This window comes from Galleria mellonella, unplaced genomic scaffold (assembly GCF_026898425.1).
Source record: "Galleria mellonella isolate WM207_F2 unplaced genomic scaffold, CSIRO_AGI_GalMel_v1 utg133, whole genome shotgun sequence".
Lineage (NCBI taxonomy): Eukaryota > Metazoa > Arthropoda > Insecta > Lepidoptera > Pyralidae > Galleria > Galleria mellonella.
Window position 1 is genome coordinate 2,026,290 of NW_026441990.1, and position 24,118 is coordinate 2,050,407.

The 24,118-nt window shown below is 32.1% G+C and overlaps 1 protein-coding gene across 1 annotated transcript in view; it reads left to right on the top strand.

The window, feature by feature from the left end:
* The window catches only part of LOC113511046 (putative transcription factor SOX-15), a 170,813-nt gene that overhangs the window by 32,702 nt on the left and 113,993 nt on the right, over positions 1-24,118 (top strand). Inside the window, exon 3 of the mRNA XM_026894615.3 lies at positions 8,726-9,117. Within this exon, the coding sequence (XP_026750416.2) occupies positions 8,726-9,117 (392 nt within the window). The remainder of the gene's footprint in view (positions 1-8,725; positions 9,118-24,118) is intronic.

Below are 24,118 nucleotides of genomic sequence, written 5' to 3' on the forward strand. Positions count from 1 at the left end.
TGTTATCGTGGATGCAGTGGTGCGTCACTTGATCATGCGTTCAGATCTAGATATTGCGAAAAAGTTGCATTAGAACGAAATAATTTAAAGACAATGTCACAAAGTACAAGTATTTTGAATAATATTAAAATTATAATATGAAAGTTTGTAATGATAGAAAAAGGTATAGATAGATGTCTGTTACTCTTTCACGTAATAACTATACAACGAATTTAAATTAAATTTGGTACACAAATACATTATATCCTAACATAGCGGATAGGATAGTTTACAGATTAATTAATGCAGACGAAGTCGCAGAATATAGTTAGTATCGATGTAATGAAACTCCATCAAAAAGTCATAATACAAACAATGAATTTTAGAACAATTTAATGTTTTAAAAATTGGGTCCATGGAGAAGAAAGAAGGTTTTTATTTTGTAATTTAGTACCACAGGTCTACTTTGTATTATTCATCGTCTTAAACAAATAAATAAATGTTTGTCTTATGAACAACTAGCTATCTGCTCCGACTTCTTATGATTTTTTTCTAATAAAATATAGCTAATGTTATCCGCTGAAAACGAAACTTTCTATAAGTAACAAATTTTTTTAAATCTATTTTACGTCTATTAATTGCAAACAAAAAACTTTTCTCACTATAATATTAATTTAATTTTTTTAGAGAATTAGCCTTCATTTTTTAAAGGTTCATTAATTAATATACTTACTTTAAAGTAAATAAAAATGTAAGTGTAACTAAATAGTATATTATATATTTTCATTTACTTTAGCGTAATATGTATTTAAAGTCAATGTAATATCTCTGTCTGCAAATGGATGTTTATAACTATCTATGTACCTACTGTAATTTTTGTTCAAGGCATTTTGTAGTTCTTGTTTAGGATTATCTATTTTCCATAATTCCTTAGACTATAAAACTTTTATATAACCTTCTCATACATTACTCATTAGTTCCCGGTACTGTTTATATTATTTCAATGAAACTTTTCAATGAAAACTCCTGATACAAGATACATGAGTCACAGTTTCCAAATCGATTTCCCCATTCTCGATCACGTCTTCCGAATATCGTTCGACATCAAATCAATTCAAATCGATAAAAGAATCGAATGCTTCGTCGAGCAATTTTCTGACATCTCGTCTGCTCCTCCGAACGCTGACAGATCGTTTTGTCAACAATACCTATTGTCTTGTGATGTTTGAAAATACGAACATCACCTTTCAAAATTTTTGAGACGTTAAAATGCTCAGTTGGTACTTTATAAAATTAGTAATGACGTGTTAAGATTTATTAAATATTTTATTTTAATAATATTAGATATATTAAGCCTAACTCCAATCACCAATCCGACTGCAAAGTGTAGCAACTACTGGCAAAACTCCCCTTATAGGGAAGGCTTATGTCTAGCAGTAGACAGTTAATGGCTAAGATGATGATTAGAAATATGTGTGATCATCCCAAGTTTCACCCGCCATGTGGTCCTGACAAATAATGAGCTACCTCTTCCTTTTCGATAGGTGTTGTAATAAGCGATTAAGGGAATTTAAAAGTTACGGGATGGGATGCAGCGTCCCTCTTAAAACATCACCAAAACCTAATTGCAGTTGCCAACCCGCTTGCTATGCTTGGCGACTACTAGTAAAACCCACCTAGGAGGAGACCTATGTTCAGCAGTAGACGGCTGTTATGATGGTAACTAAAAATATGAAAGTTTTTTTGTTAATCTCTTAACAGTTCATCGGCTTAACGAAGTACATTATATGGCATAGAGAAGAAAATATCTCAAATACGAAGTCGTATACAAGGTAGTACTTAAATAAATAAAAGAAGCTTTCTAGAACGCTCTAGAAAGCAGAAATGAACAGATTAAAGACATTTAGACTATTATGTAATAATAATTTTTAATGTAAAATGTGAAAAATAATCATAGGTATATTTTTAGGGAGTATTCCACAAGTGTATCTGAATATGTAACTGAATAATAGAATTCCATAGAAATATGGATCTCAAAGCAATAAAAATGTTACCATTTTAATAGATACAATACAATACAAAAATATGCACACAGAAAATACAAAAAAAAAAAATAAGAACCAATTTTTTTCTTGAAATCGTTCAGAAACAAGAATTGTCGTAATGTAGAAATCTAAGTATTTGCAAAAATAACTGTAGGGAGGTGTTATTGACACTGAGCTATTTTTATCGCAATACTTTTAAATCGAGTATTAATTTTACAAATATTCAACATGTTTTTTTAAATTGTTTGAACGTAGGTACAACCTCATTTCGGTAGCATACATAATATTTGCATTAACTTACCTACCACAAAAATTGAAAACACGTAAAAACCAAACGTGTTACCTGTTCAGACATTTTGTTAACTTTAATATACATACATACATATATTTTTCTTTATTTTTTTTTTTTTGTTTTTAAGTGACTTCAAACAGAAGGCTTTCGCCTCTATTTTTTGTGCATGTATGATTTGTAACACCTTCGCTAACTACCTTTAAATTAAATTCAGAAGTTTCGGACTCAGTTTCGTATTTTTGTTCATTCTGACCCAATAAATGGAGCTTATTGTTTCATTCGTCGTAAATGTAAAAATTATGACAAATAATTGCAAAAGACCAATATTTATAATTTTTATGGTATGCATTTGATAATTATTTCTGCAATCGATAGAGTTTATCCACGTGTTAGTTCTATATTAATTTTGTTATAATTGAAATTGAATACTTATACTTACTTAAATATATATAAATTATGATCTACTAGTTCTTATGTTCGATTTTGTCCATATGACAAAGATATTTATTTATTTGAACTATAATTCACAGTGAAACTATGTACATATGGCGGACTTAACACCGGATGGTGTTCTCTACCAGTAAACCATTGGGCAAACCGAGAAATAAGTAGGAGGTGCATTATTGAATTGAAGAAATATAAAAAGCAATAATATAATAATGTATTAATATTTAGAGATCAGAACATTCTACATCACTTGACCTATTTAAGTTTATTTTATAGGAGGGGCAAGCTAGTTCCTAAATATATATTTTATATATATTTAGGAACTAGTTTGCTTTTATATATAACTAGCTTATATTTTCTCTCTGACATTATGTTACGAAGCTTTGTTCAGATCTTAGGGTGAGCACGGTCCATCTAAATACGCCTATGCCTAAATCGTTCTCTATCTCAAATAATATACACCGCACTTCATCAGGATTGGTTGACCAGACGGCTTAAAAAAGGCTTTATATATGATTCATAATAGGATTTATTTTGTATAACCAGCCGATAGAAAATTTATTTAGTACTACGTTATCAACGAGAGGGACTTACTACACTGTGTAAGTTATACGAAGCAAATCGTATAATGATTTCTGTAAGACGGACTTTTTAATATCCCAAATAAAACTCTAATAAATAACAATATGTAGAAAGCCATAATCACTTTCACAATAATTATAATATTAATAAGAACAACAACTTATACTATTAGAATAAATACAACACTAACAAACAATACTTTTCCCATTGCATTTACAATTAAAAAGGTGAACTGCGTGACGGTGTACATCAAGGATGCATTTTGGGCCCATTATTATTCAACGTGCGGATATATTTACTACCAATATATGAATCCAAAGGCTGTCTAATATTAGAAATTGTCTTATTATATGTATTACACTTGTCCTTATATTTAGATTCCTAAGCATTACGAATGGCAGACAATAGTGAAAACATTAAATATTTTCTCTCATTATTACAGTTTTGTTTAGAGCATTCGATATGCGGAATTTACTAAAGAATTGTATTGAGTTTTTATTTATATTTACACAATAATGAACGTAAAACAATAGAATAGTATACACGTCGATATCTTAGGTAATATTGAAATATGTTGATGACGAAATTATGACATTTTGTTGAAAAAAAAACTTGGATTTTTAGGTGAAGAAATGTTTTAACTGGAATGTATTGATTACTTTTAGGTATTCATACACACCTATTGTATGGAACTTGTTAAGGAAAGGTATTGAGTATGAATGTGGATGGCTATAAAGGCAGAGTAAGACCTAAAAAGACATGGATGGACTATGATATGACCAGAATTGGAGTGAATGTAGAAATGATTGCGAATAGAGATGAATGAAAGAATAAATATTACGCCGACCCTAAATAAAAAATTAGAATAAGGATAAGAAGACGTTGATGGATAAAACAGATGCACAGACTTGATAAATAATAGCATTCTTTGACCTCGCAAAAAGTTTTGCAGTCTACCACCATTTACTGGATTTAACTTTTTTTATCAGGATATAAACTATTCTACCTCTTGAGTAGGAACAAAAATACAGATTTATTTGTCTTATTAAAATCAATTGAAGGGTTTCCGACATTATCTTGAACAATTATTGTGACACGGGATTTTTATCTATTCAAAACAGGGATAAACATATATTACCAATAAAATTAATACATATATACCGATTTAATGTTAAATATGAAACTTTATAAAGATGTTTGGATGTTTGTTATTGAATGTACATAAATATTCTTTCACATAGGAATTATTTCCGTGTAGATTAAATAACAACATAATAACAATCGCAAACAGAATTTAAAATGACAATATTCTTTTTTATTAAAGAAAAAAATACAAAAATATGAGCAAGTAAGATTTTTTTTTTTAAATAAAAATAAACAAACCCTTTATCTATAGTTTATGGCTGATGGTTTCTGACCAAAGTCTAATAAATAAAAAAATATATATATCTTTTATATTCATCGTTTTGTTCGTGTCTAAAATAACTTTTTAATTTCAACATCTTTGCGTATCATTTATTAGGAATGGTGTGAACAGTTGTCTACCAAAGACAAATGTAAAGTGTAATTAATTACTTATAACTAATGTTTGCTAAAACTTGTGCAATAGTTATAAACAACGTTTGATTAGCATTCCCGTTTACAATTTTACAACGACGCATCACATAATTTACTAACATTACGTGTTTCTACTTGAGAATTGTTATTTTATGTCTGAAAGATCGTAGGTAGCTGGCAATTAATAGTATTATAAATTAGTACTGCATTACTTAAACTACACAATAAAGACACAGCTAAGAAACACATTGCGTCATTTATAAGTCCAGTCGGAGCAATGCGTCCCGAATAGTCGTATAATTGTTTGGAACATTCAAAAGACTGGGCTGACATTAATATCTTCGCAACCCTTTGGATAAATATTAAATTAATATATCAATAGATAAGTTTTCGTTAACAACTGCACGAGAAAGAACTTGATGCTAAGGTTAAACTTATGATTTTAAGTCAGTTGGTTCATTTAAAGATCATGTGAATCCCAAAGATTTCTCTCCAGTAGGGAATGAGAGGGAATTGTTAGTTAATTAGCAATATAACTTAACGAATTTTCAAACTGATATGGCAGTCTGCCATAGAACTGAAATCTGTTAAAGTAGACGTGTTCTGTAGTGGTAAATAAGCTTAGTGTGAGATGATCTGCGGCTACGTGGAGCGACAACACGTAAGATTGCTTATAACTAGAAACGAAAAGCCGAAGATCATGCTCAATGACGTGACTTGAGAGAGGCTTATGTCCAGTAGTGGACTATTATTGTGTGTGTGGCTATTTGTAATGATGACAATTAGATATAAATAGACGATGAACACTGTTAATGATCCAAATTAATTCAAAAGAAAGAAACAATCTCGGTTATTAATCACGGTGGTTTCCAGGAGAAACCGGAGAAACCGCGTGGAGGTGGATCTGACAGGCTATATTGCTAGCAATGGAGATTAAAGTCCCCGTTACTAACGATATTTCTTCCTTCCCCCCCTCCCCTTAACCCCTTCCGTAATGGGCGATGTTTGGCTACTGCAAACTAATTGCGACTTACGTGTCTAATCAGATGGCCAGTTTATACAATATTGCAGTTCTCAAAAATTGGCTAGTAAAATAATTCATTAGTCTTAACTTTCCTTTTTATACCACACTTTATAAATAATAAATAATATAATCTAAACGTTTGTAAAGATGTTTGGATTTTGCTTTCAATCACGCTTAAACAGCTGAACGTATTTGAATGAAATTTGTTATGCCGGTAGGTACATGCTTAAAATATAACACAACATACCTTACTTAAAATGTAACATAGGATACTTATATACTGATTTACATAAACAGACAACAATAACAGCTAATAGTTGACCCATGAATTAAGTAAAAATTATCATCCAGTAAGGTTTACACAGTGCAATGGTGTGTTTCTAGAATAACATCTAGCACCGTAGCACGCTACGGTGGTTGTCTACAAAGACAGTTATCGTGAACCTATGGCACATTCAACAAGTAGATAGTTGACATGTCAGAGATGAAAGAATCAAGTGAAATCACAAGAACAATGGCATACGGTTCCCACACGGCGCGAACGCCGCCGTTCTGAGAAATCGCGGTGTCGCGTGGTTCCCGGCGCCGTCGTACTTTCCTATAATTTTGGAATTACTCATTTGTTTCGCGTTACATGCTCGCAACAATCGTGTATGTACTCGTGTCTTCCTGGACGGAAAGAAATTTGAATATTTTTATTTGGAACTGGTTGTATTTTGTGAATACTGCCAGTTCACACGTCACAGGGAGTCTTTGTACAAAATGTGTCTGCTTAGATGCCTCTGTCTGACTCATTTTTCTTCCATGAAGCCTGTAGTTTTTTTTAATGAATGATAATGAAATGGTGTGAATGAAATCTTTGACAATAATTAATCACGATGGTTTCCAAAAGGAACCACGTGGAGGTTGACCTAACATATAAATTAATAATAATGCTAATAATATTGCTAGCAGTGGGAGTGACGTTCCCATTACTAACAATTCTTCTCCATCCAGCCGCTGTAGTTGCATGGCTATGTTTTAGTTTGTTCGTGAGATATAGCAGTAAAATTAAAAGGTATAGAGATGAATCCTACATCTTAATGCGGGGGCAAAAGAAATCAGTACTAATGGATCTATCAGCTCCTTTGCTGGCAATGTACTTTGTGAGGTCGACCTCCACACGAGTAAAGTAATCGGAAAACATCGTATTTAATTTTTGTTGAATTTGTCACGATGGGTTAACTGCTCTGCTTTTATCTTCGTCCATTATCTCTCACAACCTCGCAAAAAAAATTTATTGCACCAAAACATACAGTAACAACAATAAGTTAATAACAATGTTAGCAAAGGTGAACTTATCTCTAAAAGAGATCTCTTCCAGTCAACCTAACATAGTGGCATAGGAAGTAGTGAGTATATAGTAGTCATATACTGTTAGTACAAATCATTTTTCATCCATAAAAAAAAATGTAGTCTTCAGGAATTATTCCTCAAAAAGAAACTCATGAAAAATATCACAGTTTCTTCTGTGATGTCCATGATACTGTCCATAAACATAGATGACGGTTACCACTCATCATTAGGTGGGTCGTTAGCTTGTTTGCCATTCTAAGTATAATAAAAAATACTTTGTGTAATGATGCAAATTAAGCTTTAAATGTGACAGAGATGCTCTGGTACATTTACTAATAGATAGAGCATGTTAAATATATATACAAAATTTATGGCCATCAAAATCAGAGATCTCGTACGTACCTATTAAATATTGTTACGTTATTATTACTCAATATATTTTGATTTCAGAGACCTTATACCTATTCGCTCATATATTATAACCTTTTTAATAGGTAAAAAGGTAATTAAGGCTTAAATTCTCATAAACAAAAGTTACTAACAAACCGAATCATTTGATTTATTCGTCATAATTATTAATTTGTTTACATTTTCATTCGATTAAAACAGACTATAACATATTAGTGCAAAATATTATTAACCGTTTAAATAAAACGTTTGTAACACCTCATTATCCTCGCTGGCCTTATAATTTTACCATAACAAACACTTGATTAAGCCCTTGATCAAATCCTAGCCACTCATGGCAACAGTCTAGTCCAAGCTGGTCCTATTTCATTGGTCGATTAATTAACTATACGCGATAACAGTCGACGTCTTCAGTGTCGTCTTACCACGTTTCCTGCTATCGTTCACGCTAACTCGATGCTGTGAACTGCGGAAACTGACACCAAGTCACTGGATTTTACAAATTCTTATACCCGAGTGTTACTGCGAAATGACAACACTAGTGGCATACCTACAATAGCAGGAATTTGCAACATTTTTTTCCAATATTTTTGTTAAATGCTTCGTTTTAGACATTGGTAGGTAATTATAGTATTTTTTTTTAAACTTTGGAAGTAGGTATTAACAAAAAGTCGCACCGATAAGTAATGCTGTTTTGTTTTGTAAAAAGAAGTACTAACTAAATAGGATTCTAAATGGCGTATTAAAATAAAACGTATCCCAGATTTTAAGTTAGAATTTCAGAAACACAACTATGAAATCCGTATCCTTACGATAAAAAATAATTAGCCAAATAGTGCAACCGTTCTGAAGTGATACACTTCCATACATTCGGTAATTGATTTTTTTTATAAAGTTATTACATGTCGAATGCTTTTCCAAGTTTGTAATTTTTTTTTTCTAGTTAGTTATCTATCAACCTTTAGAACTAACTGTTTACTTTACTAGATGGCGCTATGCATAATATGTCTAATAACTATGTCTAATAGTATTCATTTGTTTTTTCTTTGTTAACAGTATGATGGACTCCGGGGGAGCTGGAATAGCTGAATCTCCACCCACATACCATCGCACTTACGAACAATACGTCCAAGGCGGAGTAGAGAATAGTACAGATTCAGGGCAAGACCAAACCACACCTGAGTTAGTAGTGTGGTCGACTTTACCATATGGTTTGGACTATAGAGCTCAGTACGATTATAGAAATCCCTACGAGGCATCAAGGGATTATTCTACACAACAGTACGCTCGTGCGCCTTTTACCACGAAAATGGGACAAGCTAAGGCGTTGAAGGAAGCAAGGATCAGGAGGCCGATGAACGCTTTCATGGTTTGGGCGAAAGTGGAGAGGAAGAAGTTAGCAGACGAGAATCCGGATCTTCATAATGCCGATTTAAGTAAAATGCTAGGTAAGTTTTTATCTACTGTTTATTTTTTATCCATTTACTATTTTATTTATGTAGCGTCAGATAAAGTATAAAGACTTATTATGGTATTTATTGCATTGAAATTAGCTTCTTTATATAATGTAATTTGCAATGCAGTTAGGTAAACATTTTTTTTATTACCTACTTATTTTCCTATTTGATTTGAAAAAAACAAAATGTCACAAAGGTTATTTGTTCCTACGCATACTACATAATCAAATAAACTGTCTGCTCTTCAGTACAGAATATTCAATGTTGGAAAAAACCAAACAACAAATATAGTTTCTTTTGACGTTCATTTATTTAATTCGATACATAGTACATACCTAAACCTAATACAGAACATTTAAATATTCGTTTCCTAACTCGATTATAAATCGAATATGAACGAACGATTTTTTAAGCAAATGGACATGTCTACTAACTTACTACATTTCCATAAATATCTTTTTTGTTTAAAACAAAAAAGGACTAAGAGAATCCTTTCGTTTTAAAAAAACAAAGCCAAATGATTCGGCAGTAAAACTACATAATCTTCACTCTGTCTATTTGAATTTCAAATGTTCAAACAGATAGGTCGAAAGTCGAGATCAACTTAGTTAACTATGCATAGGTAATCTTCAAATTTGCATATTTATATTTCAAGTTCCTTGACAGTGTTACAAAAAAAAAACAACATTCGAAACTCAATTAAAATATAGACAAATCGTGTGTAAAAAATTGGCACGTGTGTGGTGTCCCAAGACACCGGAGAGTTTTTGTGAATGGATGAAGGTGGAATAGTGCGTCCGTCTATGTTAATGATATCAAATAGCGGGGTACAAATGAATGACGACAAAATAGGGTCTCCACTTGGGGACGACTAAACTTAGTTCAATTTAATCTGTAAAATAAAACCATTTAGTGTAGCTCTATTCGAGAACACATCCATTACTATTTCCAAACGTATTGGAATTCTCGATGTTGACATCTCCAGCACTGTAGAGTTGCGGGGTTATCTAGAAGATGGGGTCAAGCTGGCGTCCAAAAAGCTCGAAGTGTTCAATAGAGCAATACGGTACTTCATTCCGAAACAGGGAGTATTATTATACAAGTCCGGGCTCTCATAGAGTATGTGTCGTAGCACGTAGATACCAGCTTGGTCCTCTTCTCCTTGGTCTCTTTCTCTGGACTCGGTTCAAAGACAGACTATAAGAATTATTGACGATCCCAAGCTCACAGGCGGTATCGAGCCCTTAAATCTAAGGCGAGATTTTGCTTCCTTTTGTATGTTCTACTGCTTATACAACAGATTCTGTTTTGAGGAATTATTCGAAATGATGCCCACGGCTACCTTTTATCATCGCATCGCTTATAAGTTCATACTTAAACGCTAGAACCAAAATGATCCCGTACAGTGCAGTCTCAGAGGATTTTTTCCCCGCAAACTCTTAGGCTATTGAATGAGCTCGCTGCTGAGATTTTTTTAAAGACTACACTACGGATTTTTTCACAAAGAGTGCATTAAGGTTTCTTTAGAGTGGGACACATATACATGATATCCCTGGTCCATAGGCTACAGTAACTATTTACGATCAGACGGGCTGCATGCTTGTTTGCCACTTTTCGTGATGAATTATACAAAAATTAACAAAACGGTTTCAAGGAGAACTGCGCGAAAATTGATCTAACGTGGAACAGTGTTAGGAAATAGGACTAGTGTTTCCATAAATAACAATTCCCCTCTTCCCTTCTTTCGTCTCCCACTGGTAATGTTAGGGGGCGTCCAGTAGAGACGTGATTTTTTTTTATTCCTAACCCTACCTCTTCCTTTGATGAGACGCATGCAATGCATACGTATTCACAAAAATAGCATTTACCCCTGAGATTTTATGTGTTAAAGTCTTTTACTTAATTTGCTTATTACAATGAAATAAGAGGAGAATTATATTCACAATTGTATATAATAATATAGTAAATTCCATACCGTGTGGCCCAGGCATAGAATAGGCTACTCTTTCTTGTACCATGGATGTCATAAAAACAACTAAGGGAGCCTAATGGTTGAGGGTTGGGCAGCATCGTCCCTCTTAAACATCATCGAAGCCTAACTACGATTCCCAACCCGTCTGCTAAGCGTGGCAACTAATGGCAAAACCCCCCAGGGGGAAGTCTATGTTCAGCAATGGACAGTTATCCTATGATTTCTCACTGGCGTCCCGCCAGGTTATACCGACAGCGCATGCGGTGTTACCATTCCATTATCATTCATTAAGAAAAAAAACTACTTGATATATCTTAATAGATGGTTTGCCGTTAAAATAATCTTAACTGTGGGATTCGTCTTAATTGTATAAATGTCGCTAAAACTTATATGTGAGAGTGTACTATGTTTATATGTATGTATACTTAGCTTACATGACGGCATTAACTGGAAGAGCTTCGTTTATGTAACTTTCACATTTATAAATTCATATATTTATCTTCACGCTAAGTCTTTTCGAGGATAGGCAGAAAAAATATTTAAAAAAATATGTAATATAGTAATTCTTTCTTTTTTAATATAATTTTATTTAATATTATTATATTGTAGGTATATCTTGTTTTTTTTTTTTAAGGAAAACAAAAGTTATTATTTAGTTAAGTTTACAGGTACTGATTAGTTTCGAAACTTCTTATTTATCAATCTATTAAACATTTATTGGGTTTTAGAATCATTACCTCTTATAAATTAAATACAAGAAAAAATAAAGTGCATAAAAGTAAACAAAAATTTGTTTATATCTAAATGACATTAATAACAAACAGAAGCATACAGCTAGTTAATCGATTTTTAATTTACATTACTGTTGAACGTCACACTGTCTGATCAAGCCATTTACTCATTTGTTTACGTTTGCTTTAAATTCGTTAAAATGACGTTAAAATCGTTTTTATACGAGTACCAACCCAATTTATTAGGGGAAAAGGGATTGTTAGCAATGGAGTTTGACAGCCTCATTGCTAGCAATATGCCCTATCAGATCAACCTCCGCGTGGTTCCCCCTTGAAACCATCGTGAACAATTCTCGTTGAATTGATCACGATGGGCTAACTGACCTGTTTCATCCTCATCTATCATCTTTCACTGGTGCCCTATCAGCGTAAACCGATAGCGCGGGTTGGGTCACTATTTCATTATCACCTATAAAAAAAAAATCCCAACTTATTAGATCACCAACTTATTAGGTCTGATTTCTAATCTCGTGGACGCCTAAAATTTATATCTAAATATATTTCAAACTTTCTGATGATGACAAACACTGCAATAAACTCACCCCCTAGATTAGAGAGAGTAGATTCTAATATTCTCAGCGAAATATGAGTATGAGTGTTCACCATAACGTCTACAGTTGATAAATGCCTCTCACTACCCCGTTAGGGATTATAGTCGTGAGCATATTTATTTCATTTTTTTATTTTTTGTCCCATTTATACTTCGATCAGTATTGCATTCTTGGTGCGTAAAAGGCACGATCAACATTGCCTATCGACTGCTAACAACTTAATTAAATATAGAGTATGGTCAGAAAATAAACATAGCTTAAGAGTCCTTTCAAAAAATTATACTATTTCATACGCATTGACAATTTCTCGCTAAACGTACATAACTATTATGTACACTTTTTGTTTAATTATATAAAGAAATTATTAATAGTTATTTATAAAAAAATTGTACTGTTAAAATTGTATTTTCTGTAACTATTTATCTGCAACCATTTTCTATTGTTCACCACTTAATTACATTTCTGTTTTTCTAAAGATTAACTGGGAGAAAATGCTATATAGCATTAAGTTTACTTTTGTACCAAACATTTTTTGTAAAGTAGTCTGATAAATATTTAATTAAAAAATAAATATCCCAAGGAGGGTTAACGCCAAGCAGACGACCGTTTGTAAAAGCTAAAATCTTGGATAATATGGAAAAAAACAAACAAACATACTGTACACATATTAAGACATTAAAAAATAACAAATAAACAAACAAGTTATAAAGTAAGTAATATAATTATTAAGAAAGTTACAATTTACAATAATTAACTTGCTGACGTTACTTTGTAAGTTGTCTTGCATCATTTGAACGCGTTATTTCGAAGCAAAAACGCAAGAAAAATGCAGTTAACCAGAGTTTACTGGCGATTTCGTGTGACTGCTACGTTGCCAGATATCATGGCGTAATTATATAATTATGCTAATTTCAGTTGAGAATCCATTGCATCCAAATTTGTCCAGTTGCTTAATCTTAAATGTATTCAACGTATAGGCAACAGTTACCACTTTCCATCAGGTGGGCCGTAAGCTTGTTTGCCATTCTAAGTTGCATTAAGAAAAAAATGTTGTTAAAATACTTCTAAAAAGTTTTTAAATTTGTTTTAGATTTGTTACACGATTATGTCACCAACTCTGGCTGAATCCTTTTTGACAATTCTTTTGGCAATTAATAGATTTCACGTCCATGTTCTATTGAACCTAAAGGAACGCGGAACTTCACGTTTAGATATAATGATACAAATATTTAGACTGTTTTCGCACTAAGACTCATTTGACTGACGTTTGTAATTATGACGACCTTTTACTAACTTTCTAGTGAATAAGTCGTGGTGTCGAGAAGGCGAACTCGGCGCTGCGCGCGACGCTGTAATAGTAATATTAGTTGGTACAGTCTTAAGCAAATTACTTGCTATGAATTATATTATAATCAGATTCAATGGGCCTTAATAAAAATGTAAACAACTAATAATTGACCCTATAATAATACAACATGGTGATGAACAATAGAAAATCGATTAATGAATGAATGATTCGATTTACTAATTACAATTCGAGAGTGTTGGAATTATCGTTTGATAAAACTTAGTTATTTTTAAACGAATGAAATGAAATTTCCTGTTAGAAATATTGTAGATAACATGTTGCATTTGTCAAGTTTACAAGAAAACTAGACGTTACAATATTTTTGATGAAAACAAAAACAAATACAAACTAGATATTACAATATTTTTGATGAAAAGTTTTTAAACTTTTTGATTAAGCTTAATAATAAATTTGTAATGAAGCCTGTTTTATAGGTTTTAAAGGGGGATGTAATAAGAGGACACTTTGATATTAGCAAATATACTGTTGAAATAATGTAATTCTGACATGTTAATTAGAATAATTAAATATCACTTCCTCAATTCGAATAATTTAAGATTATATTCCAAAAAAAAAAAACTTCAATCGTAGCTAAATGAAATATGTTTATTTAAATATTTTTTTTTTTAATTTAATGTTATTGTGATCTAAAAACTAATTTACTAAAACAATTTTGGTAAAATTTCTATGGGACCAATCTGAAAATATATCTTTTTAGATAAAAATAGAACTTTTTGAATCGGTCCAACCGTCTTCGTGTGATCCGGAAACATACGTAAAAAGGTTAAAAATTACTAACGACTAATTGAGAACCACCTCCTTTTATGAAGTCGGTTAAATATGGGTCATACTTTAACGGGACTGCAGACCTTTTGTACGCAACTGTATCAGACATAGAGTTTAGATATGGCAAGTCATTACTGCACGGCGTGGGTGGCTGATCCTATCAGACTTAATGAAATAAAACCAGAATAAAAAATAAAAGTAGTAATGCCAAGTACCCGTAAATAGTGAGCATAGACTTATTTCTGTTTCTCTTTTTAATTCCGAAGGAAACGGAATACAGTGAATTCCATTTGAGGTTATACTTCGAATATCCTTTTGTAATTATTCATATGAGTACGTTAGTATTAAATGAATGATTAATTTTATCGGTTTAAAACTGGAATTACCAACTTGGGACATGTACGTAAATAAATATACTAATAATATAAATAAACATACGTCGTTACAAATAAAATATTCATTCGGTATGCGTAATTTTAGATTAAATTTGTTATTGTTTATTTCTATACTGAAAGAGTTTATTTTATTTTATATATGTATATAGGTTATTCTTTATAAGTAAAAGACTTAAATAATAATAGACCAGAGGGAGACTTTGTACAAAATTCGTGTTTCTACCGTGAAGCACATGTGTTTACATGGCTGTGTTTTGGTTTGAAGGATGGGATATGGCAGTGAATTTACAGGGTACATAGGAATAACACCTGAGTCCTCAGGAATGGCAACGCATGGGGGGTATCATGGCCGAAACAGTATACTCTGTTATGTCCATGATACTGTTCATGTCTATAGGCAAAGGTTACCACTTTCCATCAGGCCGTCAGATTGTTTGCCATTCTAAGTTGCATAAAAAATAATAAACACATGCAATTATAATACGTATATTTTAATAACCATTTATTAATCTTATTATTTATTCAGATTTGATATTATATATTTATTTTACAAATATCTCTCATTTTTCAATAAACATATACTCCCTTTATTCATAAAAAGCCAAACCTCTTATAAACCTATTTTAGCTATTGAACTGTTTCTCTTAAGCATCTTCACAATCACGACAATTTATATGCATCTTATTTTATCATATCTCGACCTGTGTATTTTTCTAGAATACTCCTTGTAAACGATTGTAATGAGTTCGAATTTGCCTTTAACAATTAACATTTTGCTTTTACAATTAATAGCTTAAACATGTATAAATGTTAACAGTTATAGAGAATCAAGTCCACGTATTTTATTCACTATAATTACATTAACCAATCTCAATCCATTGATACGAATACAGCGACGAGTCATTGTTAAATATTTTACACCAGTAATATATCAGTAGTATTAATAGGTATTAATTATTATCCTTCTTTAGCAGGAAATCAAGGTTGACGTCCATTCAATATTAACATTTCAAACAAAACATTATTTACGCAAGTCCGCAAAAAATACCTAATCTCGGGGACTTGCCCATTTGATAATATTACATAGTACGTCATTATATAAATAAGTAGCACCATATACCAGACGAAGACTGTAAAAAGCCGTCTGTATCTACCTCTGTCACACGTGTGTGAAGGAATTGTGCATGAATTTTTTTTTATACAACTTAGAATGGCAAACAAGCTGACGGTCCACCTGATGGAAAGTGGTAACCGTCGCCTATAGACATGAGCAGTACCATGGATATAACAGAGTATACTGTTTCGCCCATGATACCCCCCATACGTTGCCATTCCTGAGGACCCAAGTGTTATTCCTTTGTACCCAGTAAATTAACGCCATATCCCACCCTTCAAACCGAAACACAGCCATGCAAACACAACTAATTCACGGTTGAAACACGAATGGTACAGAGGTACCCAAGCAATCGACTTTTGTATAAAGTCTCCCTCTAGTAATGACTGTTTCGGAAAAAAGAATGGGATCATCATCATATCGGTCATTTACTGTTCACTGCTAAACATAGACTTGCCCCATAATGAGGGTTTGCCAGCAGTTGGCAGAAAGATTGGCAACCCCAGTTAGAGACACCGTTGCGCATCCCTCGACCATTAAGTTTTCTTAGTCGCTTCTTACGACACCCACAAGAAATGAAGAGTTGATATATTCTCCTACCTACTACTACCTCTGCTTTGCTCTCTATTTTTGTTTCTAATCTAATTTCTATTTGATTATTAGTAGAAACATGTTCCCATTTCGTTTATATTTTTTGTGAATACATTACACCGTAACATCGTCAATACTAAACCGATTTTGAAAATTATGTCTGCAATTAATGAGATTTACTTTAACATATGTCCTATATTAATTATATTCAAATCAAAATACTATCAATCTAATGTATTTATGAAACATCTCATCGTTTGTTGTTTTGTTTTGTCTCGATTAAGTCATTGTTTAATTAAGTAGTAAATGGCACTTGGATTAACTTTTGGAAAATCTTTTACCCGCAGTATTGTACACCAGATTTGGGTAACGAATTTTATATGGTACCTATATCAAGATAAAACATACACTAGATTTTAAATAAGAGTTTCAGGAATACATCTGTGAAAACTGCTTTCAATTTAGTGCAGCAGTTTTTGAGTTATACCGGAACAAAGATACAGGTAGACAATAATTTTGAAAAATATTGTTTTTGCTTCTATTGCTCTAACTGAGACGCTTCAAATTAATTATAGAAATATTTTCTGTGTACAGAACATTGTATAATTATAATTAAATAATATTAAAACGATTACCAAGAAATGAGATAAGATACTGAATATCGAAGTCCTTGCAGCCATCACCCCACGTTTATACAATAACACGCGTACTGACCTTGGGCTATCCTTCCTATATTAATTGGCTAAATTGCACACCATACAAGGCAGAGCCGTAGAGCATTAATGACATCCTCGTTACATTACGCTGCGCCATACATACTTAGTGTTCTTAATTTCATGCCACCACCTTTTGTGGTCACTTGACTCATGCTACTTTGGACGGGTAAATTCGAATTTATTGGTGTGAGCGAATGGTTTCGATTTGAATAATTGTGTTTGTTTTAATTTATTATAATACAAATAGCATGCCCTTAAAATTAATATAGACTTGTTTGTTTCACAAATATTTGTTCCCTTTTCAGTTTGTTAATACGTAGTGACGGAAAAAGTTGTAAATTTTTACTGTATTACCTTTTATTAGTACAGTTTCATTCGCAGAGTTACGAAAAGATTTTTTACTCCAATACTTAAATTTTTATTATGTTACACGACGCCCTAGCTTATTTTAGATCGATTTCAATTATTACTCAATTATTTACTGTCTTATTAATACTTAGCTATCTAGAAATAGCATTCCTCCTTTCTAAATTCTAAATAAAACCACGAAACATTTCTCTAATTAGTCTAAAAAGTTGCATGTCATAGTTAACTCAGTATTTTTCATTTATTCTTATATTGATTAATTCATGAAAGAATTACAATAATTAATTTGCATCAACCTAACTCTCATGACGTCATTGCATGTCTATAAAACGCGGACAGATGACGTGCAAAAAAGTTTAGCAAGAATGTTGTAACGGAAGAAATCAGCACCATATAATTACTTGACATCGAAGGCTATGCTTCAATCGGTGTGTATTCATTAATACAATGTTGTATGAAGAAGGTGACCAACCTCATCATATTTATTGGATACTAGTTTTTATTCGCGGATTCGTCCGCGTGATCAGGATACGTTGATTGACCTGGCTAGTGTCGCTCTTTATTCCAAATACTATGTTGGTACATAAATATTATGAAGTAATTCTAATCAACTAACCAGTGATATCGACTTTTTATTGTTCTAAGTTTCATAATTTAAATTTGACTAGTTAGTTCAAAAAATTACCACGTGTAAACACACAAACTCTTGCGCATTATTAGTATAGACTCACGCGGAAAAAGCGCGAAAAATAATTATAAAATATATCAAAATCAACAATAAATTTCGTATATTAAATAAAAATTGGTACAATTACTGGAAAAATCCCCCAGCGATAAATACCAGAAGGAAATTGCCCCCAATCCCCGTTTTTACATCTGTAAAGCTACTTAGGTTGGGACCATTCCTTATGGCAGTCTATGGGGAGGCCTATGTTCAACAGTGGACGGATAACAGCTGATATGAAGATGATGATGATGAAATAAAAAATGCAGCGACTCGTTGTAAAGGATTTCTAAAAATGGTCTTATAATTGAATCAATACCAGTCCATATTGGAATAGAAATATAATTAATTTATTATCTGTTAGCAATGCGAGTAACCACATTCCATATAATTAACCGACTTCTTCATTTAAATATAGTTCTGTAGAGATAATGATTCAATTACAGAATCTGTACTTTTAAAATAATCTCTTAAAAAAAGAAACATTTTTGTAAGATTTTGCATTTTCCATTTGTTAAATTAAAAATGGAAACATCTTTATATAATTAGACATTTTCAACAAACTTTAAAAAAAGGAGGAGGTATGCAGGCGGTAAATTTTTTTTATCTGAAAAGATATACTTTCAGAACAGTGCCATAGAAATTTTATAGAAATCGGTGCAATAGTTTAGTCCATAAATCAAAGTAACTGGTTTTGCACGATTGAATTTGGTTTTTTCTTTCGTGTAACAAAATCTTAATTATTATATTTGTACACAAAAAAAGAAGAATAAAAATACCAGTCAGAACATAAACAAAGATAGAATAATATAGAATTCAAATTAGACCTTAAAAGAATAGTGTATGAACGAAAATTGCTGGCGAATCCTGTAAAATGATAATGCTCTTAAAATTTTTGTAACATGTTAACCTACATGTACTTAACTAATATAAATAGAATGGGGGGAAAGGATTATTAGTACTGGAGACCTAACAACCCTATTGCTAGTAATATACCCTATTAGGTCGACCTCCACGTGGTCCCCCTTGAAAACCATAATGGTTAATTCTAAATGAATTCGTTACGATGCGCTAACTAATCTTCTTCCTCACCCATCATCCATCACTGGTGCCCCGCCAGTGTATCGGTACATTCGTGTTTCAACCGTGAAGCAGTTGTGTTTGCATGGCTGTGTTGCGGTTTGAAGGGTGGAATATAGCGTGAATTTACTGAGTACAGAGGAATAACACCTGAGTCCTCAGGAATGGCAACTCATGGGGGGTATCATGGGTGAAACAGTATACTCTGTTATGTCCATGGTACTGCTCATGTCTATAGGCGACGGTTACCATTTTCCATCAGGTTAGCCGTCAGCTTGTTTGCCATTCTAAGTTGTATAAAAAAAAAACACATTTCATTATCACCCATTAAAAAAATATGGGAAAAAGAAGGAAAGAACAAAGATTCGCCAGCCTGATACAAATGCACCTTAATAGAATACCAAGCAATACAGATGTGTCACCCTTTCTGAAGTGACGATGGGAATTAATACGAGTATGACCTTATGAATATGACTTTTTCTAATACTTATTAAAAAATAATTAAGTGATGAATGTGTCTATAAGCTTATAAGCTTACTAAAGCATTACTACGTGACCACACGTCCTTAAAATGTGACATTTACATATTTACTACCATTCTAATAATTCTCATTAAGATAAGCCTCCGGTTGTATGAACATATGTTTTTCTGTGTATGGCCAGTACCATATTAGCAATTATGAACTTTTCTTGATTAAACTTGCAAAGTTGTATGTAAGGTACGTATGTATACGAGTATAGATATATAAATAATTGTAATTCCTGATATTTTTACTTCAGAATATTCTACTCATTATATGTATATATATATATATATATATATATATATATATATGTATATATATATAGATAGTTATAATAGAAAAAAATTATTATTGAATTAAAATTATACTGTACATCATTATTATATCAGCCTTTAAGTGTCCACTGCTGAACATAAGTCTCCCCTTTGGGGGGTTTGCCAGTAGTTACCACGTTTGGCAAGTTTTGGCACACGTGGCAATTATTGGCAACCGCAATTAGGCTTTGGAAATATTTTAAGAGGGACGCTGCTGCTCAACCCTCACCTTTCCTTAGTCGCCGCTTACAACTCTTACGACGACCATAAGAAAGAAAGGGATGGACTATTCTATGCCGGGACCACACAGCAACATGCTATGATACTTTATATAATACTACAACCTTAGATAAAGTCTTAAAAGTGGCGAAACCAGTTAGGATTTAAATTATAGCAATTTATGGAAAAATGTAATACTACATAATACATACATATTTAAAATATTTATTTATTTATTATATTTACCAACTAAGGTGACTTGCCAGTTTCCTAATTCGCTCCCTTAGCAAACACATTTAATACTTGTAAATAAATATTTTCAATATAAAATAATTAAAGAAGACAACATGATTATTTCATCTATACATCTTCTACTGTTAAAATTAGGCTTCCTATTGGAGAGCCATTAAAAATGTGTTGTTCCAATTTTAATTTTTTTTGGTTTTAAGGCTTAGCACGGGATTTAATTTCTAATTTTATTTCTATTGTATTCATGTATTGAGCTATCTATTTAACCTTTTTGCCAATGAAAAGATAAATAATTGACCAGTTTCTCGTAGCTCCTTTCAACAAATAACTTTCGGATACTATAGTAGAATAAAAAATATAATATAATATAATAACGATTTAAAAAAGCTGGTAATCCGAAAGCTGATAGCTACTTTGCACAAAAGATAAGTTTAGCAATACAAAGAGGTAAGCTGTCAGTATCTTGGGTGCGCTACCTCGGTGTGGTGCGTTGAAAGAGTATTTATAATTAGTAATAATATTTAAGAAATTATATATAAAAATTTAATTTATTGATGTACGATCTACTTACACCCTTTTAGACGCATGGGAAACCGTTTGTCAAAAAAAATAAAAAATAAATATTTTTAAAAGACCTTTTTTTTTTAAATATTGATTTAATGTTGATTTTAATTTTAAAAGAGAAACGACAATACTAACATATCCTTATACCTTACTTCATTACCATACTTGATTATTTTTATAATACCTAAAACCAAACATCAAGTCCAAATACGAAATTGTTTCGGTGTAACTAGTAACACAGTTACAGCCCGTGTCACCAAACGGCTATTTTTTTTACTTTAAAAATACACAGTCGCCCTAAATGGTCACGGGTCACTTTTTACATCGTACCATTATGGCACTACAGTTGTCATGGTACATTTAATCAGATATGCGTATTTTGTATACGCTTCAGAAGTTGTTCCTAAATACATTCTCGTGTTCGAATAAGCTAAAACACTTTTACAAGCAATTGATAATCCTAATTCCATATGAATCTTGTATGGCATACAAATTACAAATTTTATATTTAGTTGGCCAAATACAACGTATTTACATTCTAATATATTTATAGTATTTATATGTAGCATCGATTTAATAAGTTATCTAAAGATGTCCCGTTTATAGACTAGACACGTGTCGCAAAACGTGCGTGGACGAAATGGTGGTCGGAGATTAAGGGCTAATATGGAAGGTTGTAGAACTACTAGTAGTAACGATGGTAGTCAATCTTCGAGTGTTGGTAGTTTGACATATACAAATATACATATAAAATAATTCTAATGAAATAACCAGTGATATGGGCTTCCGCAAGGGAACACCTAGTTCAGTAAAAAAATTATAGTCTGTTTCACTAGAACTGAATGAAAATACAAACAAACGAATATTTTACCTAACCTTCATCATCCTTGTAATATACTTGCAATGTAAATTACATAAAAAATATAATTCGATATTTTGCTAAGTTAATACTGTGTTTTTGGTGCATGAGAATGAACAAATTTTCACGTGTAACACCCCTGATGCTTATATATACACTTATTAAAACACGGGTTATAAGCTTGTTTATCATTATAGTAATATAAAAAACATCTAGAAGGAACCACTTGTCCACTCTTCACATAATTTTCATTACTAATTAAATTAATTCATTAAATGTCCTTAGAATATTCATTAATTAATTGTATTTTAATTTTACTTGAATTGGGTTAACCAAAAATAGTCTGCAATTGCGAAAGAACGTGCAATTAAAAATTTAAATATATTAAAGATCCGGAATCAAACTTAGGTAACTTGACTTTTACAGCTGTCAAGAGCAAGATTCTGCCAAGGTCTCACACAAATAGTTCTAGCAAGCCTGCATGTTTAAGGCGCATTCCTTCTTTGACATGGTGCTATGGCAAATTATAGGAACCTAGACGGACACAAAAAACGCTTCTCGGAAACCAAACAAACATACCGACATACGCATTATTATTCAGCGTGCGTTAACTATAATAATATAATTAATTCCGTTTGTTACATCTGATAATGCTCGCGCAAACCTTACTTTGCGGTCACTGGCATTCTTATTGCAATACTAATAAGGTTCCAAATTCAATACGCGAAGTTGATATAATTATGTATATGTCTATAAATGAAAAACTATAAAATACGTATCATCCTGGGAGGTGGTCCCTTAGGAAAATTTTTATCTGCATTAGAATGGTTTGTTACATGTAGTATGTATATACCTACCATCCTCTTGTTTCTATGATTCCATCATGAAGGCCAACTAAATTGTTACACGTAATAACATTGTGATGTGCAGTCACGTCGATTAATATGTAAACAATTTAATAATAATAATGCATTAATATAATAAATATGGTGCGGAAAGATTGCTTAGCGATAAGGCGACTTTTGTGTCATTTCTCATTAAAATTAACTGTATTTACTATTTTATAAATGGTGCAACAAAAAGTAAAATAAATAAATATAATTTGTTTCAAAATAAATTAATGAAAAAGTAACTAACTCTTGTTAAAATTATCTTAAAAACTCTCTAAACCTGACTGTTCTGTCAATATTTTTAAATATCTCTCTAATGTCTTCTGTCTCACGTACTTTCTTTATTTAAAGATTATTTAACCCAAAATTTTCAGTTTTCCGTATAATATTTTTAAAAGTTTTTCATACTTATTTTGTCCTGACAATTACAAACACAACAAAAAAATAGTTAAATAGGTACAACCGTTCTAAAGTTATGCTTACATATATTCGGCAACAGATTTTTATTTATGAAATATGTGACGGTTAGTTTGTACATTTGTAATAACTTAATGTCTTAACGGCTAAACCATTTCTTATGAAATTTTGTATATATGTATTGGAGAAGGACATAGGCTACTTTGTATTCTGTTCTACACTGACACATCACGTGGATGAAGTCGCAGTTAAAAGTTAGTAGTAGGACAACATATTGTTTATTATTAATGTGTTATTATGGTAGCATGTGATTCTATAACCGTGTAGTGCTGACATAAAATGGGCCACTTTTTCCTTTCTCGTGGGGCTCGTAAGAGGCTAATAAAGGAATTGAAATGACCTAGACATAGGCAACAATACCCCTCTTAAAAGCCATTAACTGTCCACTGCTGAACATAGACCTCCCCCTTAAGGGGTTTTGCCAGTAGTTACCACGCTTGGCAAGCGGATTGGCAACCGCAG